The sequence below is a fragment of the Haliaeetus albicilla genome, chromosome 3 (assembly GCF_947461875.1).
Source record: "Haliaeetus albicilla chromosome 3, bHalAlb1.1, whole genome shotgun sequence".
In the NCBI taxonomy this organism is placed as follows: domain Eukaryota; kingdom Metazoa; phylum Chordata; class Aves; order Accipitriformes; family Accipitridae; genus Haliaeetus; species Haliaeetus albicilla.
This window is the reverse complement of record NC_091485.1, coordinates 10,068,631-10,095,725: the sequence shown is the minus strand read 5'-3', so window position 1 is coordinate 10,095,725 and position 27,095 is coordinate 10,068,631. Positions and strand designations below refer to the sequence as shown.

The following is a 27,095-nucleotide window of genomic DNA, read 5'->3' as shown; positions in this document are numbered from 1 at the left end:
GTTAGCCATGTGCTACCAAGTGCACCCATTATATTAACACTCCAAATGTCCAAACTGCCACTTGAAAACGCCTCAAGTTATTCTTTTCCTTTACACAACTTGCTCTTTCTCCAGAGGCATACCTTTTCTTCTCTCGCATCTCTGGCATGCGTACATCATATATTAAACTCCCTCTTACAGTTCATTACCATTAGAAATAAACACCACTCACTGCACAGTACAGCTAGCTACTGACAGAAAGCTGGGACTGCCTTCCTAGGGATTTGAAAACGAAGTCGAGCAGCGAGCAATAAAGCTGACAAGCCACGGCCTCCTACAGATTCACGCCTGGGACCCTTCATCCCTTGCCCTTCCATTTTTTCAGCACCGTAACCCCCCCTGCTCCTGCCTGACAACCCCGACACCCCCAGGGCTGAGCCTGGTCTGGAGTGATGCACGTGCAGGCTGCCCAGCTGGCTGCTGCCAAGCAGGACGCAGAAACCGAGTTATAAACTGCCTTGTGCTAAGCTAGAGGATATTTTCTCTTCCACCTGCTTATTTTCACAAAACTCATGGGCAACTAGTATTTGCAACTTTACTCTTTTAGCAGAGCGCCAAAAACCAGCCAATGGTTTAGACAAAACTAGTTGCTGGAGAGAAGAAAGAGGAAGATGGATGGACTAGTAATAATAAGAATCTGATCACTAGTCTCATTTATTCATAGGAAACCAGACTGTCAAATCCTAATTCCATCAGTTCCTTATTTATTTCCATCCACAATGAAGTATTTTTCCGTTATGAGGAAACCCTGAATTACAACTACACAATGAGAACTCCTTTAAATGAACAATTCTAAACATGAAGTAGAGGCCTGAATGCTGCCTGCTCTGCAGCCAACGGAGGGCTGTTCTTATTTACTAGGTATTTTAAACTACTACAAATATTTTGCTTAACATTACAGCATCACCATAAACTTCCTTATTACAGCATCACCATAAACTTCCTTACCCAGAAAGGGAAAGCATGAAAGATTCAGCATTCAGAAGCTGTGCTGCTCTACTCACTTCCACCAAAAGCATGACTAATTCAAGCTGGGGTTTATTATTTCCTGTAGCACTTCTTTATTTAAATAAAATAATTTTGTCACAGCTAAAAATATTTTGATTCCGAAATTGTGTCACACCTTGAACTATGTCCACTTGGAAGAAAGCGGTCTCCAAACCTCCCTCCCTCAAACTCAATGCACATAGATCCATCATTATCACACGGTCTTTAAAGACATCCTACAAGAGCCTCATGATTTGCTAGCAGTTTTCTTCTTCCCAGAGCTGCAGCTTTGGGTTTTGGGGGGGTTTTGTTCCCGTTTGGTTTATTTTGTTTTGAGAAGAGAGTAGCTTGCTCAATACCGGGTGCAATCTACTTGCTCTACAAAAAGTATTGCTGGCAAATCTTGAACTGAAAGGTTTTTCCCAAGCCAGGATTCCCCCCCCTCCCCCGTTTTTTGTTTTTGTTTTGTTTTTTATAACAATGGTCCAGCCTCCAAATCCCAAAGTTTTTAAGGACTATAGTCCCCAGAATGTTTTGTTTACAAATTGAACATAGAATATGGGTCAACATGTTTGAGGTTGGAGAATGGTACTCAACAACGAAAAGAGAAAACTCCTAAAACTTAATGAACACAGCACTGTATTAGATATTTAAACACAGAAAAAACAGTCATCTAAAAGCTTATCATCTGATTTTTTTTAAAATTTTTTTTTACGAGGTAACTTCAGCATAGCTTTGTTTATATATCACTTGCCATATCTACAATTGCATCTGAAATCAAAACCAGCCAAATGAAAAATGAATGGAATCCTGTGATTCATAAAAGGAAGTGGTTGCCTTAATACTGATCTCTTGTCTTTGTAAAAACAAAGAGATTTGGAACACAAACAGTGTATCCCAGAGACCATTATTACCAGATCAGATGCAAGAAGAAAGAATATCTTAATTTTTCTCTAGTAGGAAAGGAAGCTACTGAAGAAGTGCCCCTACTTTTCTGTCCACAAATTCCATAGAAACAAAAAATAGCAATTCTCAGGGGAACACCCCAAACAGCATTGCAATACCACCAGTCCTTCTGGCAAGCATTTAACGGGAACAGCTTGACTTCCAGATCATATGTAAGTGTAACCACCTAAAAAATAAAAAATAAAATCTCCCCATGCTGGGAATCTCATTATGCTCTAAAAAAAAATAAATTAATAATAATAATAATAATAATAATAATGATGATGATGATGAAGAGATTTGTGGATGGTGAAACAAAAGTTCTGTTTTTTCAAGAGGAGTAGTTTTCAAAGAATCACAGAATCACTGAAGTTGGAAGGGACACCCTCAAGTTCCTCTAGTCCAACACTCCTGCTCAAGCGATGTCAGCTAGAGCAGGTCACCCAGCACTGTGTCCATCCTGTTTCTGAGTACTACCCATAGATAGGAACCATAACATCTCTAGGCTACTTTTCCAGTGTTTGACCACCCTCACTGTGAAAAAATGTCTCTTGTGTTTAGATAGAACTTCATGTGTTTTAATTTGTGCCCTCTTGTCCTGTCACAGATCACTATGGAGAAGAGTCTGGCTCCAACCTCTTCGTTCCTTCCCATCAGGTATCTACGCACATTGGTAAGATTCCCCCCTGAGCCTTCTCTCGTCCAGGCTGAACAGTCCCAGCTCTTTCAGCATCATTTCATATGAAAGATGCTCCAGTACGTCCACATCTCTCTTGTACTAGGGAGCCCACAACTGGACACAGTACTTCACATGTGACCTCACCAGTGCTGTGTAGAGAAGGAGGATCACCTCTGTCGACCCGCTGGCAACACTCCTCCTCATGCAGCCCAGAACCCTGTTGGGCTTTTTTCCCCCCACGAGCATGCATTGCTCGCTCATGGTCAGCTTGTTGTCCACCAGAACCTCAAGGTCCTTCTCTGCAGAGCTGGTCAGCCTCCAACATTTATTGGTGCCTGAGGCTATTCCTCCCCAGGTGCAGGATTCTGCATTTTCCTTTACTGAACTTCATGAGGTTCCTCTCTGCCCAGTTCTCCAGCCATATCCCTCTGAACATCAGCACAACCATCTGACCCATCACCCAATCCTCCCAGTTTTGTACCATTTGCAAGCTTGCTGAGGTTGCACTTGGTCTTATTGTCCAGGTCATTAACGAAGGTTAGAAAGTACTGGCCCAAGTACTGATCCCTGGGGTACACCACTAGTCACTTGCCTCCAACTGGACTTTGCACCACCGATCACAACCCTCTGGCCTGGCTGTTCAGGCAGTTTTCAATCCACCTCTCTGTCTATTTACCTAAGCCATTCTTTGTCAGTATGTCCACAAGGATGTTATGGGATACAGCACCAAAAACCTCATTCAAGTCAAGATAAATTGGTCTCCCTTCACCCACCAAGTGAGTCACCTTGTTGCAGAAGGCTAACGGGTTGGTTGAGCACAATTTGCCCTTCATAAATCCTTGCTGACTATTCCCAATCACATCCTAGGTGTATCTGATATAACCCAGCTCACTAGAAACTTTCTCTCCACAATCATGAACATGCTTAGCTTATGGGGAAAAGCCTCCAATCTCCTCCTCAAGCTCAGAGTCATAAGCGGCAGTCCAGGACTCCCTTCTTGTAAGAGTCTACAAAATGAAGTGGGTCTAGAAGGTCTCATTGCTCTTCACACAGATTTTTGATGTATGGGACTTTTATTCCTATTCTCGCTTTTATAACTTAATGTCCAGAAAAGACTTCAGGCTGACATAACTGCAGTAGTAGTGCAATGCTCCATGAGATGTTTAAATCCTCTTTCATTACTAACCAAGGATATCCAGCTCTTTGCTTCATGACTGCCATCCACTTCTGAGAACCTGAGAGAGCACCTTGTATCTTTCCCAAGAAAAGGTACTTCAACAAAAGCAAGTCGCAAATTTCTGAAAATACTGACTCTCCCCCATGGCACCAAAACACTGAAAAGATTGTAGCAGAAGTAAATCAAACTTGTAACCAGGAACCAAAGGCACAAACAAGCTATCTACAATCAAACTACTTCACTGTCCCTAAGTGAAAATAATCCTATTGTGTCGTATCTCAACCAACTTCACTAGATTTGTGGGACAGAAGCAAAAAGAGGATGGAGAAGACACAAGAGGTGGCATTTTCAGAAACAGGTAAAGTATGCATAAATCCTTCAGATGCTGTATGGGATTATGCTAACTCTTTGAGAAACAAGTAATCCCTCTGGTGCATTCACAGAGGAACAGTTCTGTACAGGACAGGGAGAGAAAGCATTCTAGTTTTTCAATACTGGAAAAAGGCGTTTTGGTGAGAAAATGCTTCCTTACTGCCCAGAAGAGACAAAGCGAAACAAATTAGAAAGTTTAGCTGCTCCAGAGGCCAACTGACTGAAGGCAGGACATCTAAAGACGTGCGTCAGTCACGGTACCAAACAACTTTGCTTAAGATACTTTTCAATACATAATAGCACATATTCAGTATATGCCTCGGACTATCATTAGTTTCAGCAGATTACCATTTAAACTTTATGGATTAGAAGAGAAAAATCACTATACTGCTTTCTTGAACCAAAAAGACTGCCACAAAACCTCAGAATAAATCATACAACTAAAAACTTCTATTACACTCTTCTTCCTGTATTCATGACAGAGATTTCATAAATACTGTCAAATTGGCATGTCATTAAAACATGATTTCACACCTTAAAGTGGTTTCTGGTGAGCTAAGCAATAAGAAGAGTTGAGCCAGAATGAAGACTAATGCACCTGTTCCAAATAAAATCTGGTGGCTCAGATCCCTTTAGAACCAACAATAAAATTATGCTTTCAGCTCTTACGATCTTACAAGCAGGAACTGAATTAACAGTGAAGTTTCTAATCCCAGTAAATTTTGATTAAATAAGTATCAGAAGTTATTCTAAATAATCACCAGTGCCAACTTAATATTACTTCCAAGTTAAAATCTCATCTAATGCAAGTGCTTTTTAATTAACAGTGGAATTTACTCTCAAACTCTTTATAATTAGTATTTTTACAATTAATTTAGTTTTGAAGGCCAAAACAGATTGCTGGCCTTAATCTTATTAGTGTTTAAGAATTTTCCACCAAGGCTTCTCGACCCATTTTTTCCATGAGTATTGTTTTGCACACTACATGTCTGAACATTCACCTTTTAAAGCAGCTTCCTTCAAAATACTATCTGATGGCTGTAGAGAAACGTTAGCTGTTTGACAGCTATTATATTTTTCATTCTTTTTTCAACTCAACTCACAACAAGATTTAGGCATCTGTGGAAAAGGGATGGAGAGCACTCCGAGTTTGTATGCTGTCATTTAGAATTAGTGTTGATGTATTACCTCTGTCACAGCCCAGTGGTGTAAAAACTGGTCCAGATCAGTTAGGTAAAGACGGACAGGTGAAAGCTGTGTCTGGCTAATGTGTGGTTTTCCTCTAATGCCCTGGAGACTAGTCAGTTCCTCTCTTGAAAACCCTAGAGAAAAAGAAGCAGTACAACAGTATCACAAAACAAGCCAAGCACTGTTCTACTTCAACAGCATCATTGACAAAAACTGCCTTTTATATTATGTCTGCGTAACATTTCTTTGTTGAAAGCTCTTGCTTGGTATTTTAAAATAAGTATATCAAAATCCAAATTCTGACTTCTGAAAGAAAACAAATATATTTGAAAAATCAATGGCTTACCCATTTAAACTATAACGTGGTATAAAAAAAAAACCTCTAAGAGGCCAGTGTTATGCTGCTATTTTCAATGTAGGTCTCTTTAAAAAGTAATAAGCCAATCACGTATAATGCAAGACAGTTCACCATGTGTTCACAGTAACTCAGTAACCTAACATAACCTCAGGGTTAAAAAAAAAAAAAAATCTGGCTAATTACTTCTAGCCAGGTAGCAGATGTTTTAGTAAAACAGGACTACTGCTCCAAAACAGTCACTTTGGTTTTGCTTTCATTTTCTCAGCTATCAGTACAGTGCGCTCTTCACTGTTTTAGGAAAAAAGGCAATTTTTGAAACCGAAGTAGTTGAACATTATGAATGACTGAGGTGATGAAGAAAAGACACTTTCTTTTTACCACAGGACAAGTTACTGGAAGATATTTCTCAGTAATATTATGCCATTTTAACCACTGTAATTTCCCGAAGTTGCATCACCACACAATACAACTATTTTTATATCTGAGTAAGAATATAGTAGCAGAAGTAATTCTGCTTACACACTGACCTTGGGCAGCTCACTTCAACATACTTTGATTACTTTATTCTGATGGAATGTTTTTAATAGCGTAAGCAGTCCACCAGAAATCCCAGAGGCACTCATTTATATTGTTACGAGCCAATAAAAGGCATTTACTTAAATCTAGAAAAAAAATTCTTGTTCACGTCATATGCTGAATTTAGGTTTTCCTCATACTTTCCAAAGGAAGTTGCCAGAAGGAAGAGAAAGTATGCCACTTGGGCTAAATATTTGCAAAGTGTAAAAATAGGGTGTCAAAAATCAGATCAAGAGAAAAAAGGGTATATCTCATATCAAAAATATGTAACAAGATTATAATTACTTTCAGGAGGTACTTAGTACACCATTTATTCTCAATTAAATCCAGTAATTGACTATCAAAACAAATTTCATTTTGATAATTCTGAATTATGACATTCACATGGATTACCTATAAGGGTTGAAAACAAGAAGCTGAAATAGTCCACATCATTCACAGAATTATCCTGCACTTGGCACTTCCAGCCTGCAAAGGATGATCTGCACAAAACCAACAGCAGATAGTTTATTAAAAACCATATAATTAAGAATTCACAACCTACCTGCACAATACAATCAATTAGTATGACTAAATTGTTAATTTTAGCACTCCTGTTTCTAACCGCTGTTGTTAGAATCGCATTTTAAATAGCTTCAAAAACAGAACTTGCTCTTTTTGAGACAAGTAATATTGAACTTTGTACCCCTACATGGGCTTAGGTTGTTAAGTTGATTAAATTACTGAGATAGCAACTTTTCATCAATACTGGTATAACCTTTAATACAGTGACGACAGCCAACACACAGTAAATTAAATTAGTTTTATTTCCCTTATTTGGTAAAAGTTACTATATTACAAAGCTGGGCTGTATTTTTCATTATATCCACTACTTTTAATACAGCTCTTTACATGAACAATAGATCCCATTTAAAAGCAGTCTCAGCATCTATTTTAGAGTAGCTAAAGCTATTAAACACAGACCTAAATTAAAAACTTGCTTTGAGATTTAGAACACAAAAAGGAGCAATATGCAAAGACAGGAGCAAACCCGTTATCAAAGCTGCCTGACACTTCCCTTTTTAGGGGCAATCTGCAAGAAGTGGAGCACCAGCCTACTTTTGTTTCTCAAATTAGAAGCCATACATGCTTGTGGAAACTCGCAGCAAGCAAACACCGCTGACCACCTAATGGTAGTGTCTTGCCCATGTATCACTGCAGAACCAGGAGAAAGCCACGAGCTGGGAACAAGTACCTCTCACACATGCTTTCTTAAAAAGGCTGCAGCTCAGACCTACACCACATTATGCAAAATGCTATTATTCAAATTTACTTGTATGCTGCTCTTGGCACTTGCACTGCAGACTATGGATCTTTGCTGTAAGAGATTGCTGCTTTCTGCTCTTACAATCTTGCAAAATTTCAGAGCTTTCAAATGCAATTTTTCAAGCCAACTATCTGCCTTGGATCACTTTTTTCCTAATTTCTCTCCGCTAACAGCCAAAATGGCTTAGCTCATGGGTAACAAAATTCTGGAAAGCTTGTTTTTCAGAAATTTTTTACAGCTCCATGTTTGGGGAGCAAAAATATCAAATTTGGAATACCTTTGTGCCAGGCATATACATTTTGCCACCCCATGAAAATCCATCCACAGTATCTCAGGATCACAAAAATGACAGCTAGAATATGCACGTGTCTGGAGCTACTCAAAAAGAAAGAAAAAAAAAAGAAAGGAATTTCAGAATTTCTTTAAACTAAAGAAAAAATTCAGGATTTAATCAGACTACCATGTAGGATAATTAATTGGGGGGGGGAGGGGGGATAAAAAAGCAAATCACAGCTAGGTGAGAGAAAACAAACGAAGGCTTTATTAAATAACCTCCCACTTCACACTGTATCCTTAATGGCAGACCCTTATTTCCAGGCATATTTCGGGCAACCTAGTGACTTTGTGGTGCTGGCAGCTTTTGGTCCTCCTCTGAGGCCTGGCTCGCTGCTTCCTTTTCTTAACCTGTAGTCTCTCAATCTCTCTCCATTCATAAGGCTGCCACTTGGCTGCCAACACTGAGTTCTCCAAAGACAAACCCCTCGGCCACGGCCAGTAGTCTTTTCTCGGGAGAAGGGAGAATTTCTTCCCTCCTTCCGAGGAGGTCCCAGTCCGACTCATTACAGCATCAAAGAGATTTCACACATCCTCAACTAAATCAGCAAGAGGTTTTGCAACCTATTTCCCCAGAGATTCTACGTAAGGTGAATATTCACACAAGAATTAGATCCATATACCAGAAGACAGCCCATATCCTGTTCAGTGTGGGGGAAGAAGCTGCCTGAATCTAATGCAGAGGGACCATGAGTCAGACTTGAGGTCACTCATTATACCAAAATAAGCACTGGGGAGCATGAAGAGAGATTCAGGAGAATTTAGGACTTACTGGACACAGAAATTCAAACTGTGATGCAATCACTGAGCAAAATGGTGGGAATGCAAGAGGCTGGAAGAGATACATCAGATGATAAGCTGCAAATGGAATTGGGGAAATGTGAAAATAAAAAAAAATCTTGGGTAGGAAGACAGAAAACATGGAAAGAACTTGTGATAAGCCCGAATTCAGCGAGTAGGGACTTGTGTAACAAAGCTAGTCAGAATCTGGTTTAAAATAATAAAATATGAAAATATTTTTCCATGCAACCGTTAGCAGATGTGTCAAATTCCTCATAATAGGACCAGCGGATGCAAGAATTTTACATGAACTCCAGAAAAGACTGAACAAAAACTCAGATTCACTGCAGGCTAGCAAACAAATCAACTGCAATAGGTTCAGGAGATCCCTGGACATGAAAAAGGATTCTGAAGCTTATTGCTAAGTGTCTGGAAATTTTTCAAACACTTCAGCGGTTTTGGTTTTCTACCCACATCTGACTATCTGCACACTTGCAAAACAAGACAAGCATTTTAAGCATCCTAACAGCATGCCAAGCTAAGTGCCACTGTTGTAGACCTAAGAGGAAGCAGAGAGAACCGTTGCTGTTCTGCCCTGGGAACACGGAGGCAGGGTAAGACACAAACCCTTGACAGAGCTATTAAATGGTTAAGACTCATCCACAAGAAGAGCTAGTGACACACATAAACACAAAACCAAGATCTCCAAATTTAGTTGCAGTCTACTTTTTAAAAAAAGTGAAAGCTATTACATACATGAAAGAAGCCTCAATGTTAAAAGACCATTAATGTTACAAATAACCTAGCATTCAATTTAGAAAGTGACAAGAAAGTTGCTTATAGTCTTCAGCTTGTCATCTTTGTACATATGCCTTAGAGTATGATAACATTATGTGTCATATTGTCTCTAAAAAAAATCCATGCCTCATTCAAATCATGGATGAATGGAGCGGTCAGGATTATGCAATGAAAGATAACACAGCCTGACCTGTACCTGCTTTATTTATTGCAACATCTATAATGTGCACCGTGTATGAGGCATGAGATGGTTAAAAAAGGAAGAAGAAAGGATTAGCTCACAAATACAGGTAAACAAATAGGTTTTAGGCATTATACTGGATCACCCTCCTGTCTGTATCACAGAGGTTCTATGATGCTAGACTAACACTTTTTAAAATTGGAGGACAGGAAGTCAGTGGTAACACGTTTCTCCAAGAATCATCAGATGAAGTATTAATTTACTTTCAGAACAGAAAAAAACCCTACATTATTCATAGCGGAGGCTTCTCTCATCCCTTCTTTTTGCTAGTTATCACTAGCCCTGCAACAGTTCAACAGTGAGTAAAGGACTAAAAGGGCAGTAACGGCTGTGGAGCGACATAGCTTCATGTATCTTAAAGAGCAGCACACAGACCCATCTGATCGCTACTGCTCCATTTGCACTTACAGTGAAATTGAAGTCAATCCTTTGCTTTCAAGAGAGAAAATGCTAAATATTCTGAAAAATCAGTGCCCAAATGTTTCACGCTGAATTCCTAAAGTGAGCAGGTATTTCTATGTACTTCTGTCTATACCTTTTCCTTGCCTCAGTTCCTCATCTGTAAATTGGGAGAAATATCACCTCCTCATCTCCTACAGCTGTGAAAATAACACAAAATTCCATGGGCAGAGGGAATCACTTTGTTTTCCAAGTGGGACATACTACAACAGACAAAACATGGAGCCTTCTACTGAAGTGACAGGGACAAAGCGTAACATTATGTGAACACTCCTCCAGTGAGCATGATGCACTCAATACAGAACACAGAATGGAAAAATAACATGACATCATGTAATCAAAGACTAGATAAGAATCTCACAGATATATCATAACAAATTAAGACAAAGACCTTGTCTGAAATGTCTTTCTAATATAACAAATACAAGCAGAACACCATTACAGCATAGAAGTTTGTTTAAATACAAGTCTAACCAGCTGTCAATGCCTCAATTACCTTAGAATCCAAATGTCTAACATAGTTAAAGCTGCTCAATTTTGAGGTTTGCATTAAAGGAAATCAGGAGTAAGATAAAGAACACAGAACAAAAGAAATTTAACTCTAGAACCAATGATGCACTACAAATACATTACAAATTATTTCAAAAATCTTAGTTTAATATATTGACTTCCATGATTAATTAAAAACTATGTACACTTTTAAACTATGTTTTCAAGATGCTTGTAAATTACATGCTAGACATTTAAAACTAAAAAAAATAAGTCTGATTTATAGGTGGAAGAGAGATAATATGCATATTATAACCTCCCTTTTTTGAATAAATTTTTACTCACAATGGGAACCTGTTATCAAATTGCATATGAGTGAGACCTCTCCAGTCAGCTAGTCCAAACCCACATTAACTATGATGAATTACATGTTGTAATTTCCATAAGGTTACCTGCTCTCCATAAGAATCTCCCTACTGAGGTTTAGAATTGTACGTTTAGGTAACCTGCTCTGTATGCCAAATGGTATTAAAAAAAAGCTGAATCTAATTAACATAAAAATCACTGCTTCTCTTACCTTTAGCATAGCAAATATTTCTCAGACACAGCAATTGTGCAATGCATTCCTTTTATCACTTGCTGCTAACTTTTCTTTTAACTCCAGATGGACCTCACTGCTTTTGTTCCCACTGTTGTTATTTTCAGGTTGAGCTATATCACACAATTGCAAAATAACACAACTGCAGTTTGCACACAAGTGGTTATTTCTCAACTACAGACTATTATCTTTATGCTTCCTGATCTAAACTAGCTACCAAGTGATTTCTGGTTCAGGTTTAAGGTGTTGGTTTTGACTGACATAGTCATAAGGAGTCTTTGGGTAATTTAGAGGTCTCTGGCAGAAGAACTCTGATGAACCTTGCTGCAGTCATTTTAGACATTATCCTTCCACTTGTCCTCCTGTAAAACACACTGCTCAAACTCCAACTCAGACAGCAAGTTTTGCTTAGAATTTGGGTTAGTCTTTTTATTTTTGTTGTTGAGCAATAAAATTTAAAAAAAGTATAATGAATCTCAAAACCCCCTGAATTCAGTCTTCAAGTATTTTTAAAGTAAAACAAGAAAAAGCGAATGCAAGATCCACAGTTCTTCTGAGGCATTGATACTATCACCCTTTTGTTCATAAATGTGAGGGTTACAGAACTTAAGAATTGCAAGACCAAGGGTCTGGGTTTTCCATTCAAGGAAACGAAAATTCAATTCTTTCACCTTCCATGAAAGTGCTTCCACTGCCTAATAGAGAATATTCCAGCACAGGGTGTTCCTGAAGCTTTGCAGAGTTCTTTAAACATTTGCAGAAGAATAGCCTGAGAAACCTAACCGTGGTAGGTGTTCCCATTTTAAATTTATCAACCATTGATCACAGATTTAAACCAAGGCTTCCCACAATTGTTTCTTTAATTCTAGGTTATAAAATCATTCTAAAATGAGTTTTCCCCCACTGTAGGCATGTACTTGCACTACTGTAAAATATGTTCTTTTAAAACACTAAAAAGCCCTGTGCCAATATTTATCTCAGCTTTGGCATAGTTTATTGCTGTTTAGCTTTAATGAAAAATAATTTCTGTCAAATTGAAATGCAACTGCTTGCAACTGCAATAAAGTATAAACTGTGTTACACTGTTAATGAGTATCAGCACCCTCAGTTTTCATACTAGTTCTTGAAGAGACAGGAAACAGACTGTCACAAACTGATGTTGAAATTGTTAAAATAAATAAATAAATAAAATTGAATCTTTGAATATTTCTCCAACCCTGTACCCATCTCATCATTCACACTATCTTAGCTCCAGGTAGCACAAGTCCTGAACATAAACTCAGAGAGCAAGTGAAGAGTTTTTATCTTCCTTCTCCTCTAACAGGTTACCATATGTAGGCAATGGTTTGTTAGTGTGTGTTTTCTGTTTTAACTTTCATTATCTCTTTGGAAGGATCAAGGGTTTCCATTTGAAGCTGTAGCAAAATACAACAAAAATCTGCAAGGAATTACCAGGGATTTGGGGAAAAATATGAACCCTATTTTAAGAAAACAACAATTTGAGCTACACATTGTTAAAAGTAAGCCTGTCAGCCACTCATTTGCTCCATGGTTGCAAAGGTTGCCTGAAGAAAAGAATTGCTTACACATTATAAATGAGAGCACAAATCGGAAGAAACATTCACTAATGAGCAAACGGCATTTACTGACTGGTGCAATTGTAAGTGCAGCAACAGAATTCTTTTCCCCTTTGTTAGGAATATCAAACTACAAACAACCACCTGAGGACAAATTTAGAGGGCCATATCCTTAAACACAAGCTTAGCCGTCTCCCTCTCTCAGGTCCTAAACCTTTACAAAACAGTGAGCAAGGAAAAGGAAATTTGCTGACCAGATGTGGATGAAGAAATGCACCATAACCCATCCCAGGATCCAATTCTCAAGAACTATGGATCCTTTCTGATCTTGCAGCAAGGAAAACAGATCAATCTTCTACCCTTCATCCTCACTGGCACCCAGTCAGGGAAATGCCAGCATTTTGAAAGCACACTCTTCTTTTTAGTTTATATTCCATAGTGCCTTAAGCATTCTTGTTACCTTTTTAATACTTTCCCTCTTCATTTTTGCTTCTAAATTGAGGGGTGTGAAAATATAGCCAGAAAAATCACTTTGCAGTGAACACACACCTTACTATTCTTACATTTTTCTTAGCAACCCATTCATAATTACTACACCTTCCTATACATGTGTGCTTTTCAACATATTCTCCAAGGTGTATTGAGTTGACTTTCCATTTTACCATTTGTAATGACTTGAATTTTTTTTTTTTATAACTTAGCTTACTGTGATGAAATTTTGATTTTATTTAGGTCTTCCTTTTTTAAAAACAATATACTGTTCTGAAATCTTTCCTACACTTCATTTGTATGAGAATGACTGTCTTCAATTGCTCTATCAGTGGTGTTATTCACAGTAATGCGTTACAATATCCTCTCCAGCTTGCAAATACTTTTTGGGAATATAATGTTTTTCTTTTTCTTGTCTACAATAATGCATTCAATAAGTCTTTAAAGTAGTAGTATATAGGCTCTTCATTACCTACATTTTGCATTCTCACTGTGCCTCCTCAAAGGCTGCAGATCACATAACTAGGATGACTGAAGTAAAAGTAGTATTTACTTACAAAGGAAATATCTATAGAAAACTTTAAACTCTATTATGACTCTGAAACATCTCTGGGTAATATATTTGGAGACATAGAATTTTAGACCTTATACCAAACAGATGTTGAAAAGTCCATCCCAGTTCTTTCCAAACACCAGATTCCTGAGGATAGCAGGAACCAACAAGCATGCCAGGCTGCTTGATGAGACGCCAGCTGAGCTCCCTCATTACTGTCTGGAAAGCAACTGAATATTTAAAAGGCACTACCTCTTAAGGAAGAGTCCATTTACAGTTACAACAAGCAGAATGCAAGTTACCCCCAGAGTTATCTCAAACCTGTGAAGACTAGGAACTCCCACACAATTTATGTCTCACTGGGAGAGAGCACTCAGCTTTTATTTATATGGTCCTCACCCTTCTTTTCTACAGCTACAGAAACAACAACTCTTTGCAAGACCCCAGCAGACAAAGACCCCACAAGAATAAGAAATGGCTGTTTGAAGCCATTGGAGATCTCATTTATGGACACTCTACTTCAAGAGAGAAATGCTGTAAATTAACTCCCATTGTTTTTTATCTAGGCAGTGAAATATTATCTGTCCAATTCTCTATTACAGCAAAATAATTTCCAGACACACTGTTCCAATGCATAAAAAGTTCTAAAAAGCCGTAACTATTATGCATAAGTAATGCACATAAATAAATTGCATTTATGTAATTACGCTGAATAAAGGCACATAAATAAACTGCATTTATGTAATTACGCTGAATAGGTTTTCCTTATTTGTATCTCAAGACACGTTAAGAGGAGACAGAGAACTTTTCCTGTGAAGTCAGCAATCTAACTTCCCAGTTTATATATTTGATCACAATCTCATAATCTGCATGTCTTAATCCATATTTCATAGATCACAGTAAGTACTCAGATTATATATTAATCATCTTAAGTATCCTCTTATACAAAAGAGAAGGAAAGAAGAAAAATGTGTTTGCAAGAATATCTGCCATTCAATTGCCACAAACTCACCAAGTAGCAGCAACCAAAAACGTTGAGCCTAACAAATGGTGACAAATGGTGCTCCTCTGCAACTGCTCAGTTCAGATTTTGGTACATAAACTGCAGACCTCCCTTTTGTCACACAAACAAGACAATCTACCATATACAAGAACGTGAGCTTACAACATTTAATACATTTCCATATTTGACAAGAAGATTTGCCTCAAAGCCAGTCTTCCAAAAAGTACTCAAAAAATAAGCACGTGCCTCACTAGTCCTTTAAAAACCATTCTGAAGTAGCCAATCTGCCCTACAAATGTAGAAAGTAAGCATAGAGGGATTACACCAAAAATTCTTTCCAGCTCTACCTATAACACTGCTAAAATTTATGACTTAGTCCCTACTAGACAATCAATGATTAATACATTTCTTCACTTCCTGGAGAGAATTGTCTACCTGTCCCTATCCACATCCTTAAGGAATCACCAGAACTCCACCGCTGAGATGAAGAATTTCAGACCAAAGGTCCTCTCATGCCAAACGTTACATATTCCCACCCAACACTTAAACCATTCATCTTTAATTAGCAGAGAACTACTATCTGATTATTTACCAGTTATTCTAATAAATCATGAATTAAAAATATTGAAGTTAATTTTTACAAGTGTGGCACGCTGCATCATTGATACATTTCAATGCGTCAATCTAAGTACTACTACCTAAAGACCACAGACCATCCAGTAGATTCGATGCAGAGACGTTCTAAAATAGTTCCCACACCCTTCCATTTGTCTCTGTAAATTCAAGCTCATCAGAGGCTTAAATCTCCTTCCAAGAAGCTGCTACCTCTCATTTCTCTCAGTCTGAAGTCAGAGATTGTTCACTCATGTTGCTCCACACCCTTCCTCACCTGTTTGTGTATGGACAGGAGTGGGGAGAAAGATTTATACTTCAAAACCCTGGCACACTTCCATCTCTCAGAACCCTACCTGCCTGGATTTATTAAAGTTACTTGCATCTCAGGTCCCACACAGTAGGCACAAGGCAGGCACTGGAGAGAAACATGGAAACTAAGCCAAGACAACACCTTCTGTCCCTACTCACCAGCTGTAGCTGTCCCAGTGACCCAAACAGCAGCAACATCTGTTCGTTGGCACAGAGATCAATTAGTCTAAATCTGGCCATGTTCATACCGGCATCCAAAATGGCGTGGCTGCATTTCAGCTTTCTTTTCAGAACAGTCCTTGGCCTGTGCTAACTGGTAAAGCTTCAGCAAATATAGACCAAAAGCATGACAGGAACCACCCTAATAACTTAACAGTATAGATAATCGCTCTCCCAGGCTCAGAAACCTTCCCATTATATATGGAAATACTGTCAACATCATCTTCATTCTCAGCACATGGAGCCCACCGTGGCTCAGTTAATGGGCTCCTGCAGACCACCTGGCTATTCATTTCACCATTGCAAAAATAAGAAGTGGAAACTATTGAATGTCTTCAAAATTCATTTCTAATCAACAAAAAAAAATCTAGAAGTTAACATGCAATAATTATAATTTAATGTTACTGCCTGATACCATCACAGGGCTGTGGTTTAAGCCATCTGGATACATTTACTATCTACTTTTATAGTTTACACACACAAAAAAGCTATGACTTCCTTGAGTTTATAATGATTGTTCCTGGAATAACTGCAACAGTCTTATTATCATCCATATGTACTCTCATCAAATCCACCTTAACATAGCTTCTCCCTGGCAAATATACATGGGTATGTACGTGCATTCTCAGATGCATGTAAAAATGTACATGCTTTGCCAGTCAAAAATAATGTAGAAATAAAGGCTTCTGAAGAAATTAAGAACAATTACCAAATACAGCAGTGAGTCTCTGACGCTCCTGAATGCTATTTAAAGCATGACAGATAAGCAGGTGGCATAGAAGAAAAGAAATTTATAAAAATTCCCTCCCTCACCAAATAGAACATGAATGTACTGGAAGAAAAACAGTGCCATCTACTGACAACATCGGGTTTACTCATAAATGATGTCTCCCGACGGACTGTTTTGTATCAGTTTCTCTATGCAAAACTATCATCATCTAAATCTACAGAAAGTGTCCCATGAACCACACTGTGGCACAGAACTGTGAAATTATATGCATTTTGTTATAGTACCATTCATTGCAAAAACTTGCATGTTTAACTCTGAGCATCACAAGAGCTGTAAATGATTACCCGAAGTTACCCAGTCCCTCCGCTTCCTTCAAGGCTTTACCTCTGCCATACGTGATATACTTTTGTCCAACCTGATTTTAAGTATCTCCAGTGAAGTATATTCATACCCCCTTCCTACACAGCCTATTCCAGTATGTATCTCTTCACTTAGAAATTTGCTAGCACTCAAACCAAACGTTTTTCTAAGATTTAAGGTCTATATTTCTAATCCTATTAAAACCGCATTCTCCCATTCCTTTTCAACAGCCTTTTACACACATGGTTCCCCCTCCTTCCCAGCCTTATTTGCCTAACAATCACAATTTGCAGACTATCATTCTTCGTCTCTCCTTTAAACGCAATCCAGTTTGTCCACATCATTATCTAAAAGCAAGCCACAAAACTGGACACAATAATCCAGCTTGGCTTTTCTGATAAGAGATGGAAAATTAGTTCACGTATCCTGCGTGCAAAGTTATGAAGCTTGTAATGCCCAGCTAACGTTCATGTCTAGCAAACCCACTACTGTTTCCTTAACTGTACAACATCTTTTCCAAGGAAAAAGATACATCACACTCTTCTGATCTTGCGAAGTTACTTATCTCCCTATCTTTGCATGCCTAAATTGCCAAAGCAACTTTTTTTTTTTTTTTTGGACATCCTCCTCAGCAGCCACTAACATTTCTGACATCACCTCGGTTCTCTAATTCTTTAAGGCATCCTAGGATGAAGTTTTTAGGATAAAAACGTCTACAGTTGTGACAAGGAAAAAAAAAAGTAGTTTTTCACAAAATCGATTTCACTTATATATTAAGAAGCTGAACCACAGCTAAAAAATGTGTCACCAACATGCCCTTTAAAACTTGTACAAGTTTTTAAGTTGGCTATATAGGTGAGACCGTGTTCTCAAAGCTGTTGCATTCGCTTTGTCCATAAAAGACTCATTTTAATCTTTCCAAGGACTTGCATTATGTTCAGATGTGTTTCTAAAGAGAATTGACCAAGATCCTGTTTTTAACACTGATTCCTCTCAATGAAGTGAGAATAGCCTTATCAAAAAAAACCAAAACACCCCCCAGAACCCCAACGTTCAATCAAGAGCAATCTCTTTTCCAAGTTTCGTCAGAACTTGCAATCTTCCAGAAAGAAGGACTGTTAGGGCTTATCAATACAAGAAACCACACTAGTATAACTACATAAGTACTTTTTTTTTTTCATCTAGTTATTTCAGATTGACTTCTTGGTTAAATAATCCACAATCTTTGAATCCAACTTAGATTAAAACATGTTCCAAATGCCATAAATTAAAATCAAAAGACTTTCTTTGCCCCTCAAAAATGAGAAGTTGTTTCTCCTCCTCTGTTGTCAGGATGTAACCTACTTTTGGCAAGCACACCGCCCTCCAGCTGTCTCTTGCATCTTCTGCCAAAAGGATCAAATGCTCACAGCCCACCTGCAGCTTTCTGATAATCTTCAGAAAACAGTTATACTATTACTATAAAAATCTCCCACACTGAAAATCCGATAAAATCTAACAACAAAATAAGCACCTGAGTGCTTATTACTGACCTTAGTTCTTAAAATGACTGTCTTTGAATTGGTTATGGTTTGTCACTGAATTTCCAGTATATGGCAGAGAACTTTTCTGTTTTAAAAAATAAAATTTGAGTTCCACCTTCCCAAAACTAAACAGAATTTCATTTTTATAGCGGTAATACATTATATATGGGATACTGTAAATTTCATCACCATCACTTCATATGTTAGTCACCTTATTCACATGTTATACACCTAGTATGAACAGGTCTGTACCTGACAGTACATTGTGTTGTGTCATATTTCAATAAAAAAAGTCTAAGTTCCAAAAAGCATTAAGAAAAAAAAAGCATTGTAAGCATAAATCATATAAGTTTAATTCCTGCTTATTTATCCCATGTTCAACAATACTGAGCAATGGAGAAAAGCAAATACATTTTTTCCAGAAGCAGCAAAGCAAAACACCCTTGTGAAATCCCAACAAGCCTTCCACTCACTTCAGTGGAACAGCAGCCTCTCTCCCTGACTTCACAGGCAAACTTACCCTCTTTCGAGCCAGGACAAAACCAAAAAGAGCATGAATAATTTCTAACAAGACACTTAAATAGCCAAATCATAGTTACTAGGCAAGCGTGGCAATTACAGGAAAAGCAAGTTTTAAAACTCTGAAAAGAAGCAGAACATGAGAATACACACCGGTTGGTTATTTTTCACTACAAACAGTGTTGGGTCAAAGTATTTACAAGGAAAAGCTGCAATCAGTGGCAGAACAAAGACCACCAGTGATGGTGTTCCGAGTAGAGGGTGCTCTGTACCGTGTAGCCCTACAGGTAACCTACACGATGTTGTTATCAAGCATTGGAGAAAATCGGTCAGTGTAAAGACAGAGTCGAAATGAAAGGCTAGGAGTAAAGTTTGACGGAGGCATCAACTTTCTCCATGGTGCCAATTCTTGCACGCTCTGTTGATTTTTTTTTTTTGTGCAAACCAGCAACAGAGTTCACGCTTAATGCATAAACATTCACGCTTGGGTTTTCTTGGGTTTGGGGTTTTTTTTGTGGTATTTTTTTATTTGGTAGTTCTGGGGGGGGGGGTTTGGTGGTTGTTTTTGTTGTTGTTTTTTGTTACAGCCAACTAAAACGCACGTTTGCCGTTGTACCTCATGTGCAGTATCCCGATGAGCGTGGCGGCCAGCTCGGAGGACATCCTGCCCATGATGCAGCAGCGGCTGAGGCAGGCGAGCAGGCTGGCGGGCAGGCAGGGCAGAAAGTACACCAGCTGCACCAGCCGCCGCTGGGCCTCCGCCGGCAGCAGGACCAGGGTTCCATCTAGCGGATCTACCGGCACACAGAGAGGGAATCAACACGCTAACGTTCCGGTTAGTTCTTAAAAAACATGCACCCACACAAAAACTGTCGCGCTTTGTCGCGATTCTGTGGGGTGAGCGTCTCGCGCGACAGCCCTGCAGGGACCCCGCTCTTCTCTAACTACTCTTGTTTAGCGAATTCGGCACCCGCTGAAGGGACGACAATGTAATTAACAGTGAACGGGGCATGGGGGGGGGGAAGAGAAGCAATAGTACCAGAAGCATATTTCACAATAACTGAAAAGCTTCTACTCTGTCAGATTAAAGTCCTGCTAACTTGAACTAAAGTTTTTTATCCTTTTACTAGCCTTTAGGAAACAACACGCATAGTTCATTTCAACCTTTATTAGGAGGGACTGAAACAACCCCCACCCCTGCCCCACACACACAGACTTTACCTTCACCTAGGAAACACCAGTATTTTCCAGGTATTGCAACTTCCCTGCCAAGTGATGGACAAAATTCATTATGCTGTACTGTAAAACTCTTACCATATATTCGAGCAGCAGTGGCTTGTAAACTTTGTAATAATTCCTTGTTCGAACGAGAAGCAGCAGAGTGAATGATGTCAATCAGCTGATTCGAAAGCTCAGGGTTTCTCAAGCCAAGCAAAGCAAGTTGCTGAGGTAAACCAGCCAACCAACGAGATAGAACTTTACTTCGACTTCTAAAGAAAGAGGGAAAATTAGTTGGGGAAGAAAAAAACCAAAACAAAACAACAAAACCCCCCACAAACTTAGTCTTTCCAGTCTTGACTAAGTTGCTTTAATGTCAGGTACAATTAAATTGCAATAAACTGCAATACTGTGATGCGCCAAGAATATTTCACCAGAAGATCTGAGCACATTGGTGTGCTACTACAGTTACTTCAGAAGTATTTATTTGATCTGTAGGTTTTGCACAGCATATTTTCAATTCTTTCAGAAAGTATTTGTGTGAACTGACTGTATGCTGGCAAAGCAACATTTCCATTTATCATTAGTTTTATCAGTTGGTATTTAATGAGTTATGAGTCAGGCTAAAAAGACATGAGACTACTACACCCTCGATACCACTGAACCCCCCCAATCAAGCTACTATTCTTTACACCACGCTTTCAAATTCAATTCTACCTTTGCTGACATCTTGCTTGTCAATTCTGATACCTCTTAAAGCAGAATGAAAAACTAGAACTGGTGGCACACAGCACCAAACAAACTTATTAACGAAGTGTATTGCATGAGACACTCTCCCCTTGTCCATGCAGTCACTTGTCACAGAAGGCTATCATGTTGGTAAAGCGTGATTTGCTCTCATATACATGCTAGCTTGCTCCTGATTACCTGCTTGTCCTTCACGTGTTCACATATTAATTCCAAGCAAAGGCCTGCATGACCTTTCCAGGGACCGAGCCAAGGCTCATCAGCCTGGAACTCCCCAGATTTTCTTCAAGATGGGTTAACAGCAGCCTTTCTCCAGTCATACAGAACCTCCCAGTCACCATGGCTTTTCATGGATGACAAACAGCCACCTCACTTTCATGAGACAACTTTCTCAGCACCCTCAGGTATATCCCTGCATATCGATCTGGCCCATGGATTTCACTACGTTCAGCTGATCTGATTCTTCACTTGCTAAATTTAAAGAGTTTTTTACGCAAGATCTTACTTGCTCTGCAGGAATGTCTAGCTTTCTATTGACCTTACCCAGAGCCTCAAGCAAGCACAACTGAGGTGTTTTGGCCAAATCAAACATGAGAGGAAGGAATCTGTAACTTAGGTTGCCCCTGCAGCTCTTAAAATTTGGGCTTTCTTGAGCATAAGTAACTACAAATAAAGTCAACTGAATGAGGTATCAAATGATCTTGTTCAAAGATTACAGTACTTCCATGTATCTTCTGCTACACCTTACTATCTTTAAAAATTACACTTGCTTTTTTCCCCCCAAAAAACCTTAGTACACAGGCAGCATATAGAAGGAGAAAGATCAATCACAGGATTATTGTTTGCAACTGCCTGGTTGAATTTTACATTAAAAAAAATCCTGTTAGTTGCCAACTGCACCAATTTTTGTTTTGTACAAATACACCTCTTCCCTCTTCTACCATTCCCTCAGGTAATCCAGATCTTCTGGTTTATTTCTCATCTCCTCTGTTCAGGTAATGTTTCTGAACTATACGTCACCAGAAAGTTTCTATCGGCATGCTCCTGCTTTGTCTGCCAGTCGTTAATGATAACATGAAGTTTAGCTTCAAGAGAGTTCCGAGGAACTGTGTAAGCAGACTCTCTCCAGTTTTACCACTCCCACTGTTGTCACCTATGTACCGTATCTCACTGTATACACACACACACTCCTATTCTTTAAGTGAGATGCCATCTTTTATACCAAATCCAGATTGTATTACCGGCCTCTAAAGGTCATAGCCAAAGTTCTTACTATCTGCATTTTCACATACCAGTTCTCTCAAGTCTCTGGAGTAAAATTTACCTAATCCTCCCCTTTTGCATTCATCTGACAGCATTCAGCTCAACTTTGTTTACAGCACTGATGTTTCCATATCTGAGGACTCTGACCATCCCTTATGTTTGACATGAATTATAATAATCGTTATTGAAAAATGTGACAAGACATTATTTATATTGAAGGACAACCTGAATTAATCCCAATTTCAGACTCACTTCTTCCTTTATCCTATAGTGTGATGGTTAAGAAGCTTTTACTATTTTCCCATCCTATGAAAAAAATAATTCAGCTTGACATTTAGGAATTGCTATTTCTAACCTGCTTGTCAGAAAACTAGGAATGAAACCAGCCTGCTTATCAATTCCTTTTTTCCCATTCTCTGCAAGTGCTGTTTACCATAAACACCCCCTAAAAGTTGGTCAGGAAACAGCAAAAAAACTTGGACAAGCTCTTCCCTAGCCTAAGACTAATTTTCATTTGTATTTATGACTTGATTCTCCAGACCTCCTTCCCTATTCCAATCAATTAGCCTGTTCATACTTCAGGAAACTTGACTAATTAGGTTTTTTCTTTCCTTTAAATGTCTTTGGTACTGAGCTTTAAAACTTGACAACATCCATTATAGATCTGCTTTCATTTAACCTTTCTAGCTCAAACTGAAACAATCTTATAGAACAATCTGCCCTTTCATGGGCTAAAATTTCTATGGCACCCTGGCTTATCAAATCAAGTATCATTTATAAACCAAAAGCATTTCATCAGCTTACTACTAAGGTGATGATTACATGAAAGAAGCTGTCGAGTGTAGATCAGGAAGTTCAAAGTAGGTCTTTGAAGGCGTCAACAAGAGCAGCATAATGATGATAAAAATTATTTCATTTTCAAAAGACCTGACAAAATCCCTCATCAAAAACTTTTTAAGGAAACCAAGTATCCATAACATAAGAGGGAAGGGCCTTGCATAGAGAGATTAATTGTGTTTAACAGTAGGAAAAGCCTGGAGAAGAGACAACTGAAGTGAGTGAGTTGGAGGTAGGCTCAACAGAGGTCTCAAATCACTCAACACGCAAATGGTGGATGGGAAAAAAATGTTTGCTTTTTCTTCTCACAGAAGAAGTAGGTGCTGGTATCAAATGAAGCTAGAAGGAGCCAGGATCAAAACAAACAGAAGAAAGTTGGTCTTCAGACAGCTGAGCTTCGTCACTCCTTGCTAGAGGATGCTGCAGTTGCTCCTGATTTAGACCGGGCCAAGGAACGACCAGAAAAGCTCATGGAAAAGACATCCACTGAGTGATACTAAGCACACAGAAGCTCTGCACAGTGAGGAAGTACAGGCTTCAAATGGTTGGAAGGTTAGAGTATCATGGAAAAGTAATTCTTGCCTTCTTCCTATGTGCCATCTCACATAGGTCAGTCTTTAAGGCAGGCTGTGAGGCTGAATAGCCTCTTTAGTCTCTACCAGTATATATATGTATACGTGTGTGTGTGTATACACAAACACTGTGTGACTATGCATGTGTGTAGCAATTAGAGGTGAAGATAACTAACATCAAGACCAAAATACTAATTCTGAACCTTGTAATATATCAATCAAGTTTTCTTTCACAGGGCAACAATAGGCCAAACGTTCCTACCTAGCCTTTGAATCAGATACACCTAAAAAATAAACAGCTTCACTTAAATGTCCTTGGAAAATGTTCCAACATGAATTCTGCTCCTCTTAGACTACTCTTGACAAGCTTCTGAGAATAAAAAAAAAATTTAAAAAAAAAAGAAAAATATTAGGAGAGCAGTCACAGGAGGCCTGAAGGAGATATGACATCAAACTGAATGGAATAACATGAATGTCATCCAGGATCTATTGTGCAGTCCACATCCTGAAGAAATGGAAAAAAACCCCTAACCCAACAAAACAACACTTGTTTTTAAAGGAAAGAAATGGATCAGTACAGTACACAAACATTATGTCGTCTTAAAACATCTTGTTAGACATAAGTGCAATTATGCTTTTTGCAAAGAGTTTTTGACATTTCCTTCTTCTGTTACTAAAAATGTCATAATTCCACATAGAAGACTAAAAGGAACAGCACAAAAACTACTGCTATTTGTGTTGTCTAAAAATAGAAAGTTAAAGCTTTCTAGATAGTTAGATGATCACATGAAACTGGATGAGATGCTCAAGACTTCCAGGTAAGTACAGAAAACAGCAGTTATGTAACCTCGGGGAAATTAGTCAGTATGAAAAAGATCTTTTTCACTCTGGGTGAAAAGAGAAGGAAAATAGGATATTCCCAAGACTTTTTGCTGTCTATCTTTCAAACTCCCTATACTTCTTAGAATATTCATAGGGTAGTGTTAGATATTTCTGGCTGTAGATCTAGTTACATGTACTCAGGCATTACCATAGCATAAGATTTAACAAAGTAAAGGAGTTGCAGAAGAGAACAATTTTCCCAAAGCTTGATTCTGCTAGTGGACACTAGTACTTCTGGGGGCCCTGAGGTTTGACTTTTACCCATGACATCTGTTTCTGCTACTAGGTATGATCTTATGTCCCTTTGCAGTTCTCAAACAAGGTAGGATTGATGCAGACTGATCTGTGTTAAAGGATTTTACATAGCTGGAACCAGACAACTTGGCTGAAAAATACCTTCTGGAAAAGTTAAGACTTGGAGATAATTTGGACAAATCTTACGACAAAAAAGTGTAGTAACAGCAATATATCCTCTGAAGCAAGCCAGATATCTAATAGATGCATGAAACTGGGAACCCAAAAGGACAAGAACATTTTCTTAAACCCAGTCTTTTTAGAACCACGCACCCAAAACAGAAGAATACTCTTCTTAAAAGAAAGTAAGTACAAAAGGCTAGACAGGCACTACCAGAACCACCAAAGACATTAAGTCACAAGTCCATGACCTCAGGCTAAAGTAATGGAAATGCTCCATAGCTATACCTGCACAACCTTGACACATCTACTGACTACCACACAGCCAATGAGCTTGCAGCAGTGTACTTCAAGTTAAAATTTAAATCATTAAGATCTTAATCTACTACTTACATTAAAAAAAAAAAAAAAACCAAAAAAAACCCCCAACAACTAAGCTAATAAGTATCTCAATCTCACAGAGAACCTAAACTTTCAAATGTCAGTGACGCAGCGCCAAAACAGATTCAGAATGAAGTTTTATAACATCTACAAAAAAATTCAGTATTCTTACTTCTGAAATAAATATACTATGTTGAAATGAAAAAGAATATGCAAATGTTTTTTACCTGATTCTTTGAGTCCTCAAATCTTCTTTTTGGTAAACTCTGCTAAAAAATTTCAAAAGCAACGTACGAACCGGAAAGAGGAGATTCCTTTGCTGATATAGTGTATATACTGCTTTTATCAAGGGTTCTGTTGCCACTAGAAGGAAAATACATAAAAATCTGAAGTTGTGGTGCTTAATCTTCTGATTTTATACATACACACTCACACAGAAGAGCTATAATCTGTATCCGCAACTACCTACATTTAACTCCATAGGGAAGTACCAAAACATTTTAAAAGTACTAGGTAGACTTCTAAACCATTGAAACACCACCTTCATGTGTAGCTTGTGGAAGAGCCACACAAAAGAACAGCGACAATATGCAAGTGAAAATTTCAGAACTTCGTGAAAACAAGGCAGTGTACAGGTCACAAGGTAGCTGAGAACCATTAAATTCCTGCTTTCCACAGCTGTCTTCCACATCCTTTTCCCCTAGTGCAGCAGCCTGACACCAATCTTCTCTTTTACTCCTCACCTATGCTCCCCCAAACCTCACTGTCACAGTGCCTTCAGTTCTCCCTATACTAGCCCTTTCTCCCTGCCACACACACCAGCCTCATCAGCTCTCCATGTCTGTGAACCAGCTGGCTCCAAATCACATTTGCTAATTAACCAGAAAATACATACCCCTCAAGAGGCCACTGGCAAGCCACTGCAAAGAGAACTGCTAAACTCCACCGCAACTTTTCCTTCTCTGAAGGTCTCATCAGCTATGCGTTATCACCAGACTTAAAACAATCATGAAAGTTCTATCCTTATGACAAAGGTGGCTAAAACCAGCCGGCAAGTGCAGAAGTTATTATAGTAGACTGAGAAACAAATCAAACATTTTCTTTGGAAACCAGATTAAATCACTGGATGTAAAAATCAGCAAAGCATAGAAAAATACCTGAATTCAGAGAAGACAAGGCTGGAAAGAATGGGGAAGGATCTGAAAATTTAAGAGATATATGAAGGGTATGAGACCCGACTCAATTTGTCTCAGAAAAGCCTGGGGCCCCAATGAATTCACTGCTGTCAAGACATACTTAGGTAGCAGCAATCACTTCCCTATCTTCATAAACCAAGACTGGGAAAACTTTGTCTTTCCATCCAGGCGTATAGAGCAGTCTTAATAAATTACGTGTTCAAGAACAGATACAATTTTGTGTTCCACACTGAACAGAGCTACTTCTGCCCACAGAGACAAGAATGTTCCACGCTAAAAATGATTCTGGATCCAGTCAGGGGCTGGTCTTCATCAGCAAAACTCTTACCAGGGAACATATTTAAGTTACTGTATAGGGGTTCT

General features: G+C 38.6%; 1 protein-coding gene across 1 annotated transcript in view; it reads right to left on the bottom strand.

Moving 5' to 3' along the window:
- TEX10 (testis expressed 10) overlaps window positions 1–27,095 on the bottom strand; it is a 59,932-nt gene that overhangs the window by 12,787 nt on the left and 20,050 nt on the right. Inside the window, exons 8-12 of the mRNA XM_069778813.1 lie at window positions 25,764–25,899; window positions 20,537–20,712; window positions 19,839–20,016; window positions 6,715–6,803; window positions 5,388–5,521 (exon numbers count right to left, since the gene is read on the bottom strand). Coding sequence (XP_069634914.1) covers window positions 5,388–5,521; window positions 6,715–6,803; window positions 19,839–20,016; window positions 20,537–20,712; window positions 25,764–25,899 — 713 coding nt within the window. The remainder of the gene's footprint in view (window positions 1–5,387; window positions 5,522–6,714; window positions 6,804–19,838; window positions 20,017–20,536; window positions 20,713–25,763; window positions 25,900–27,095) is intronic.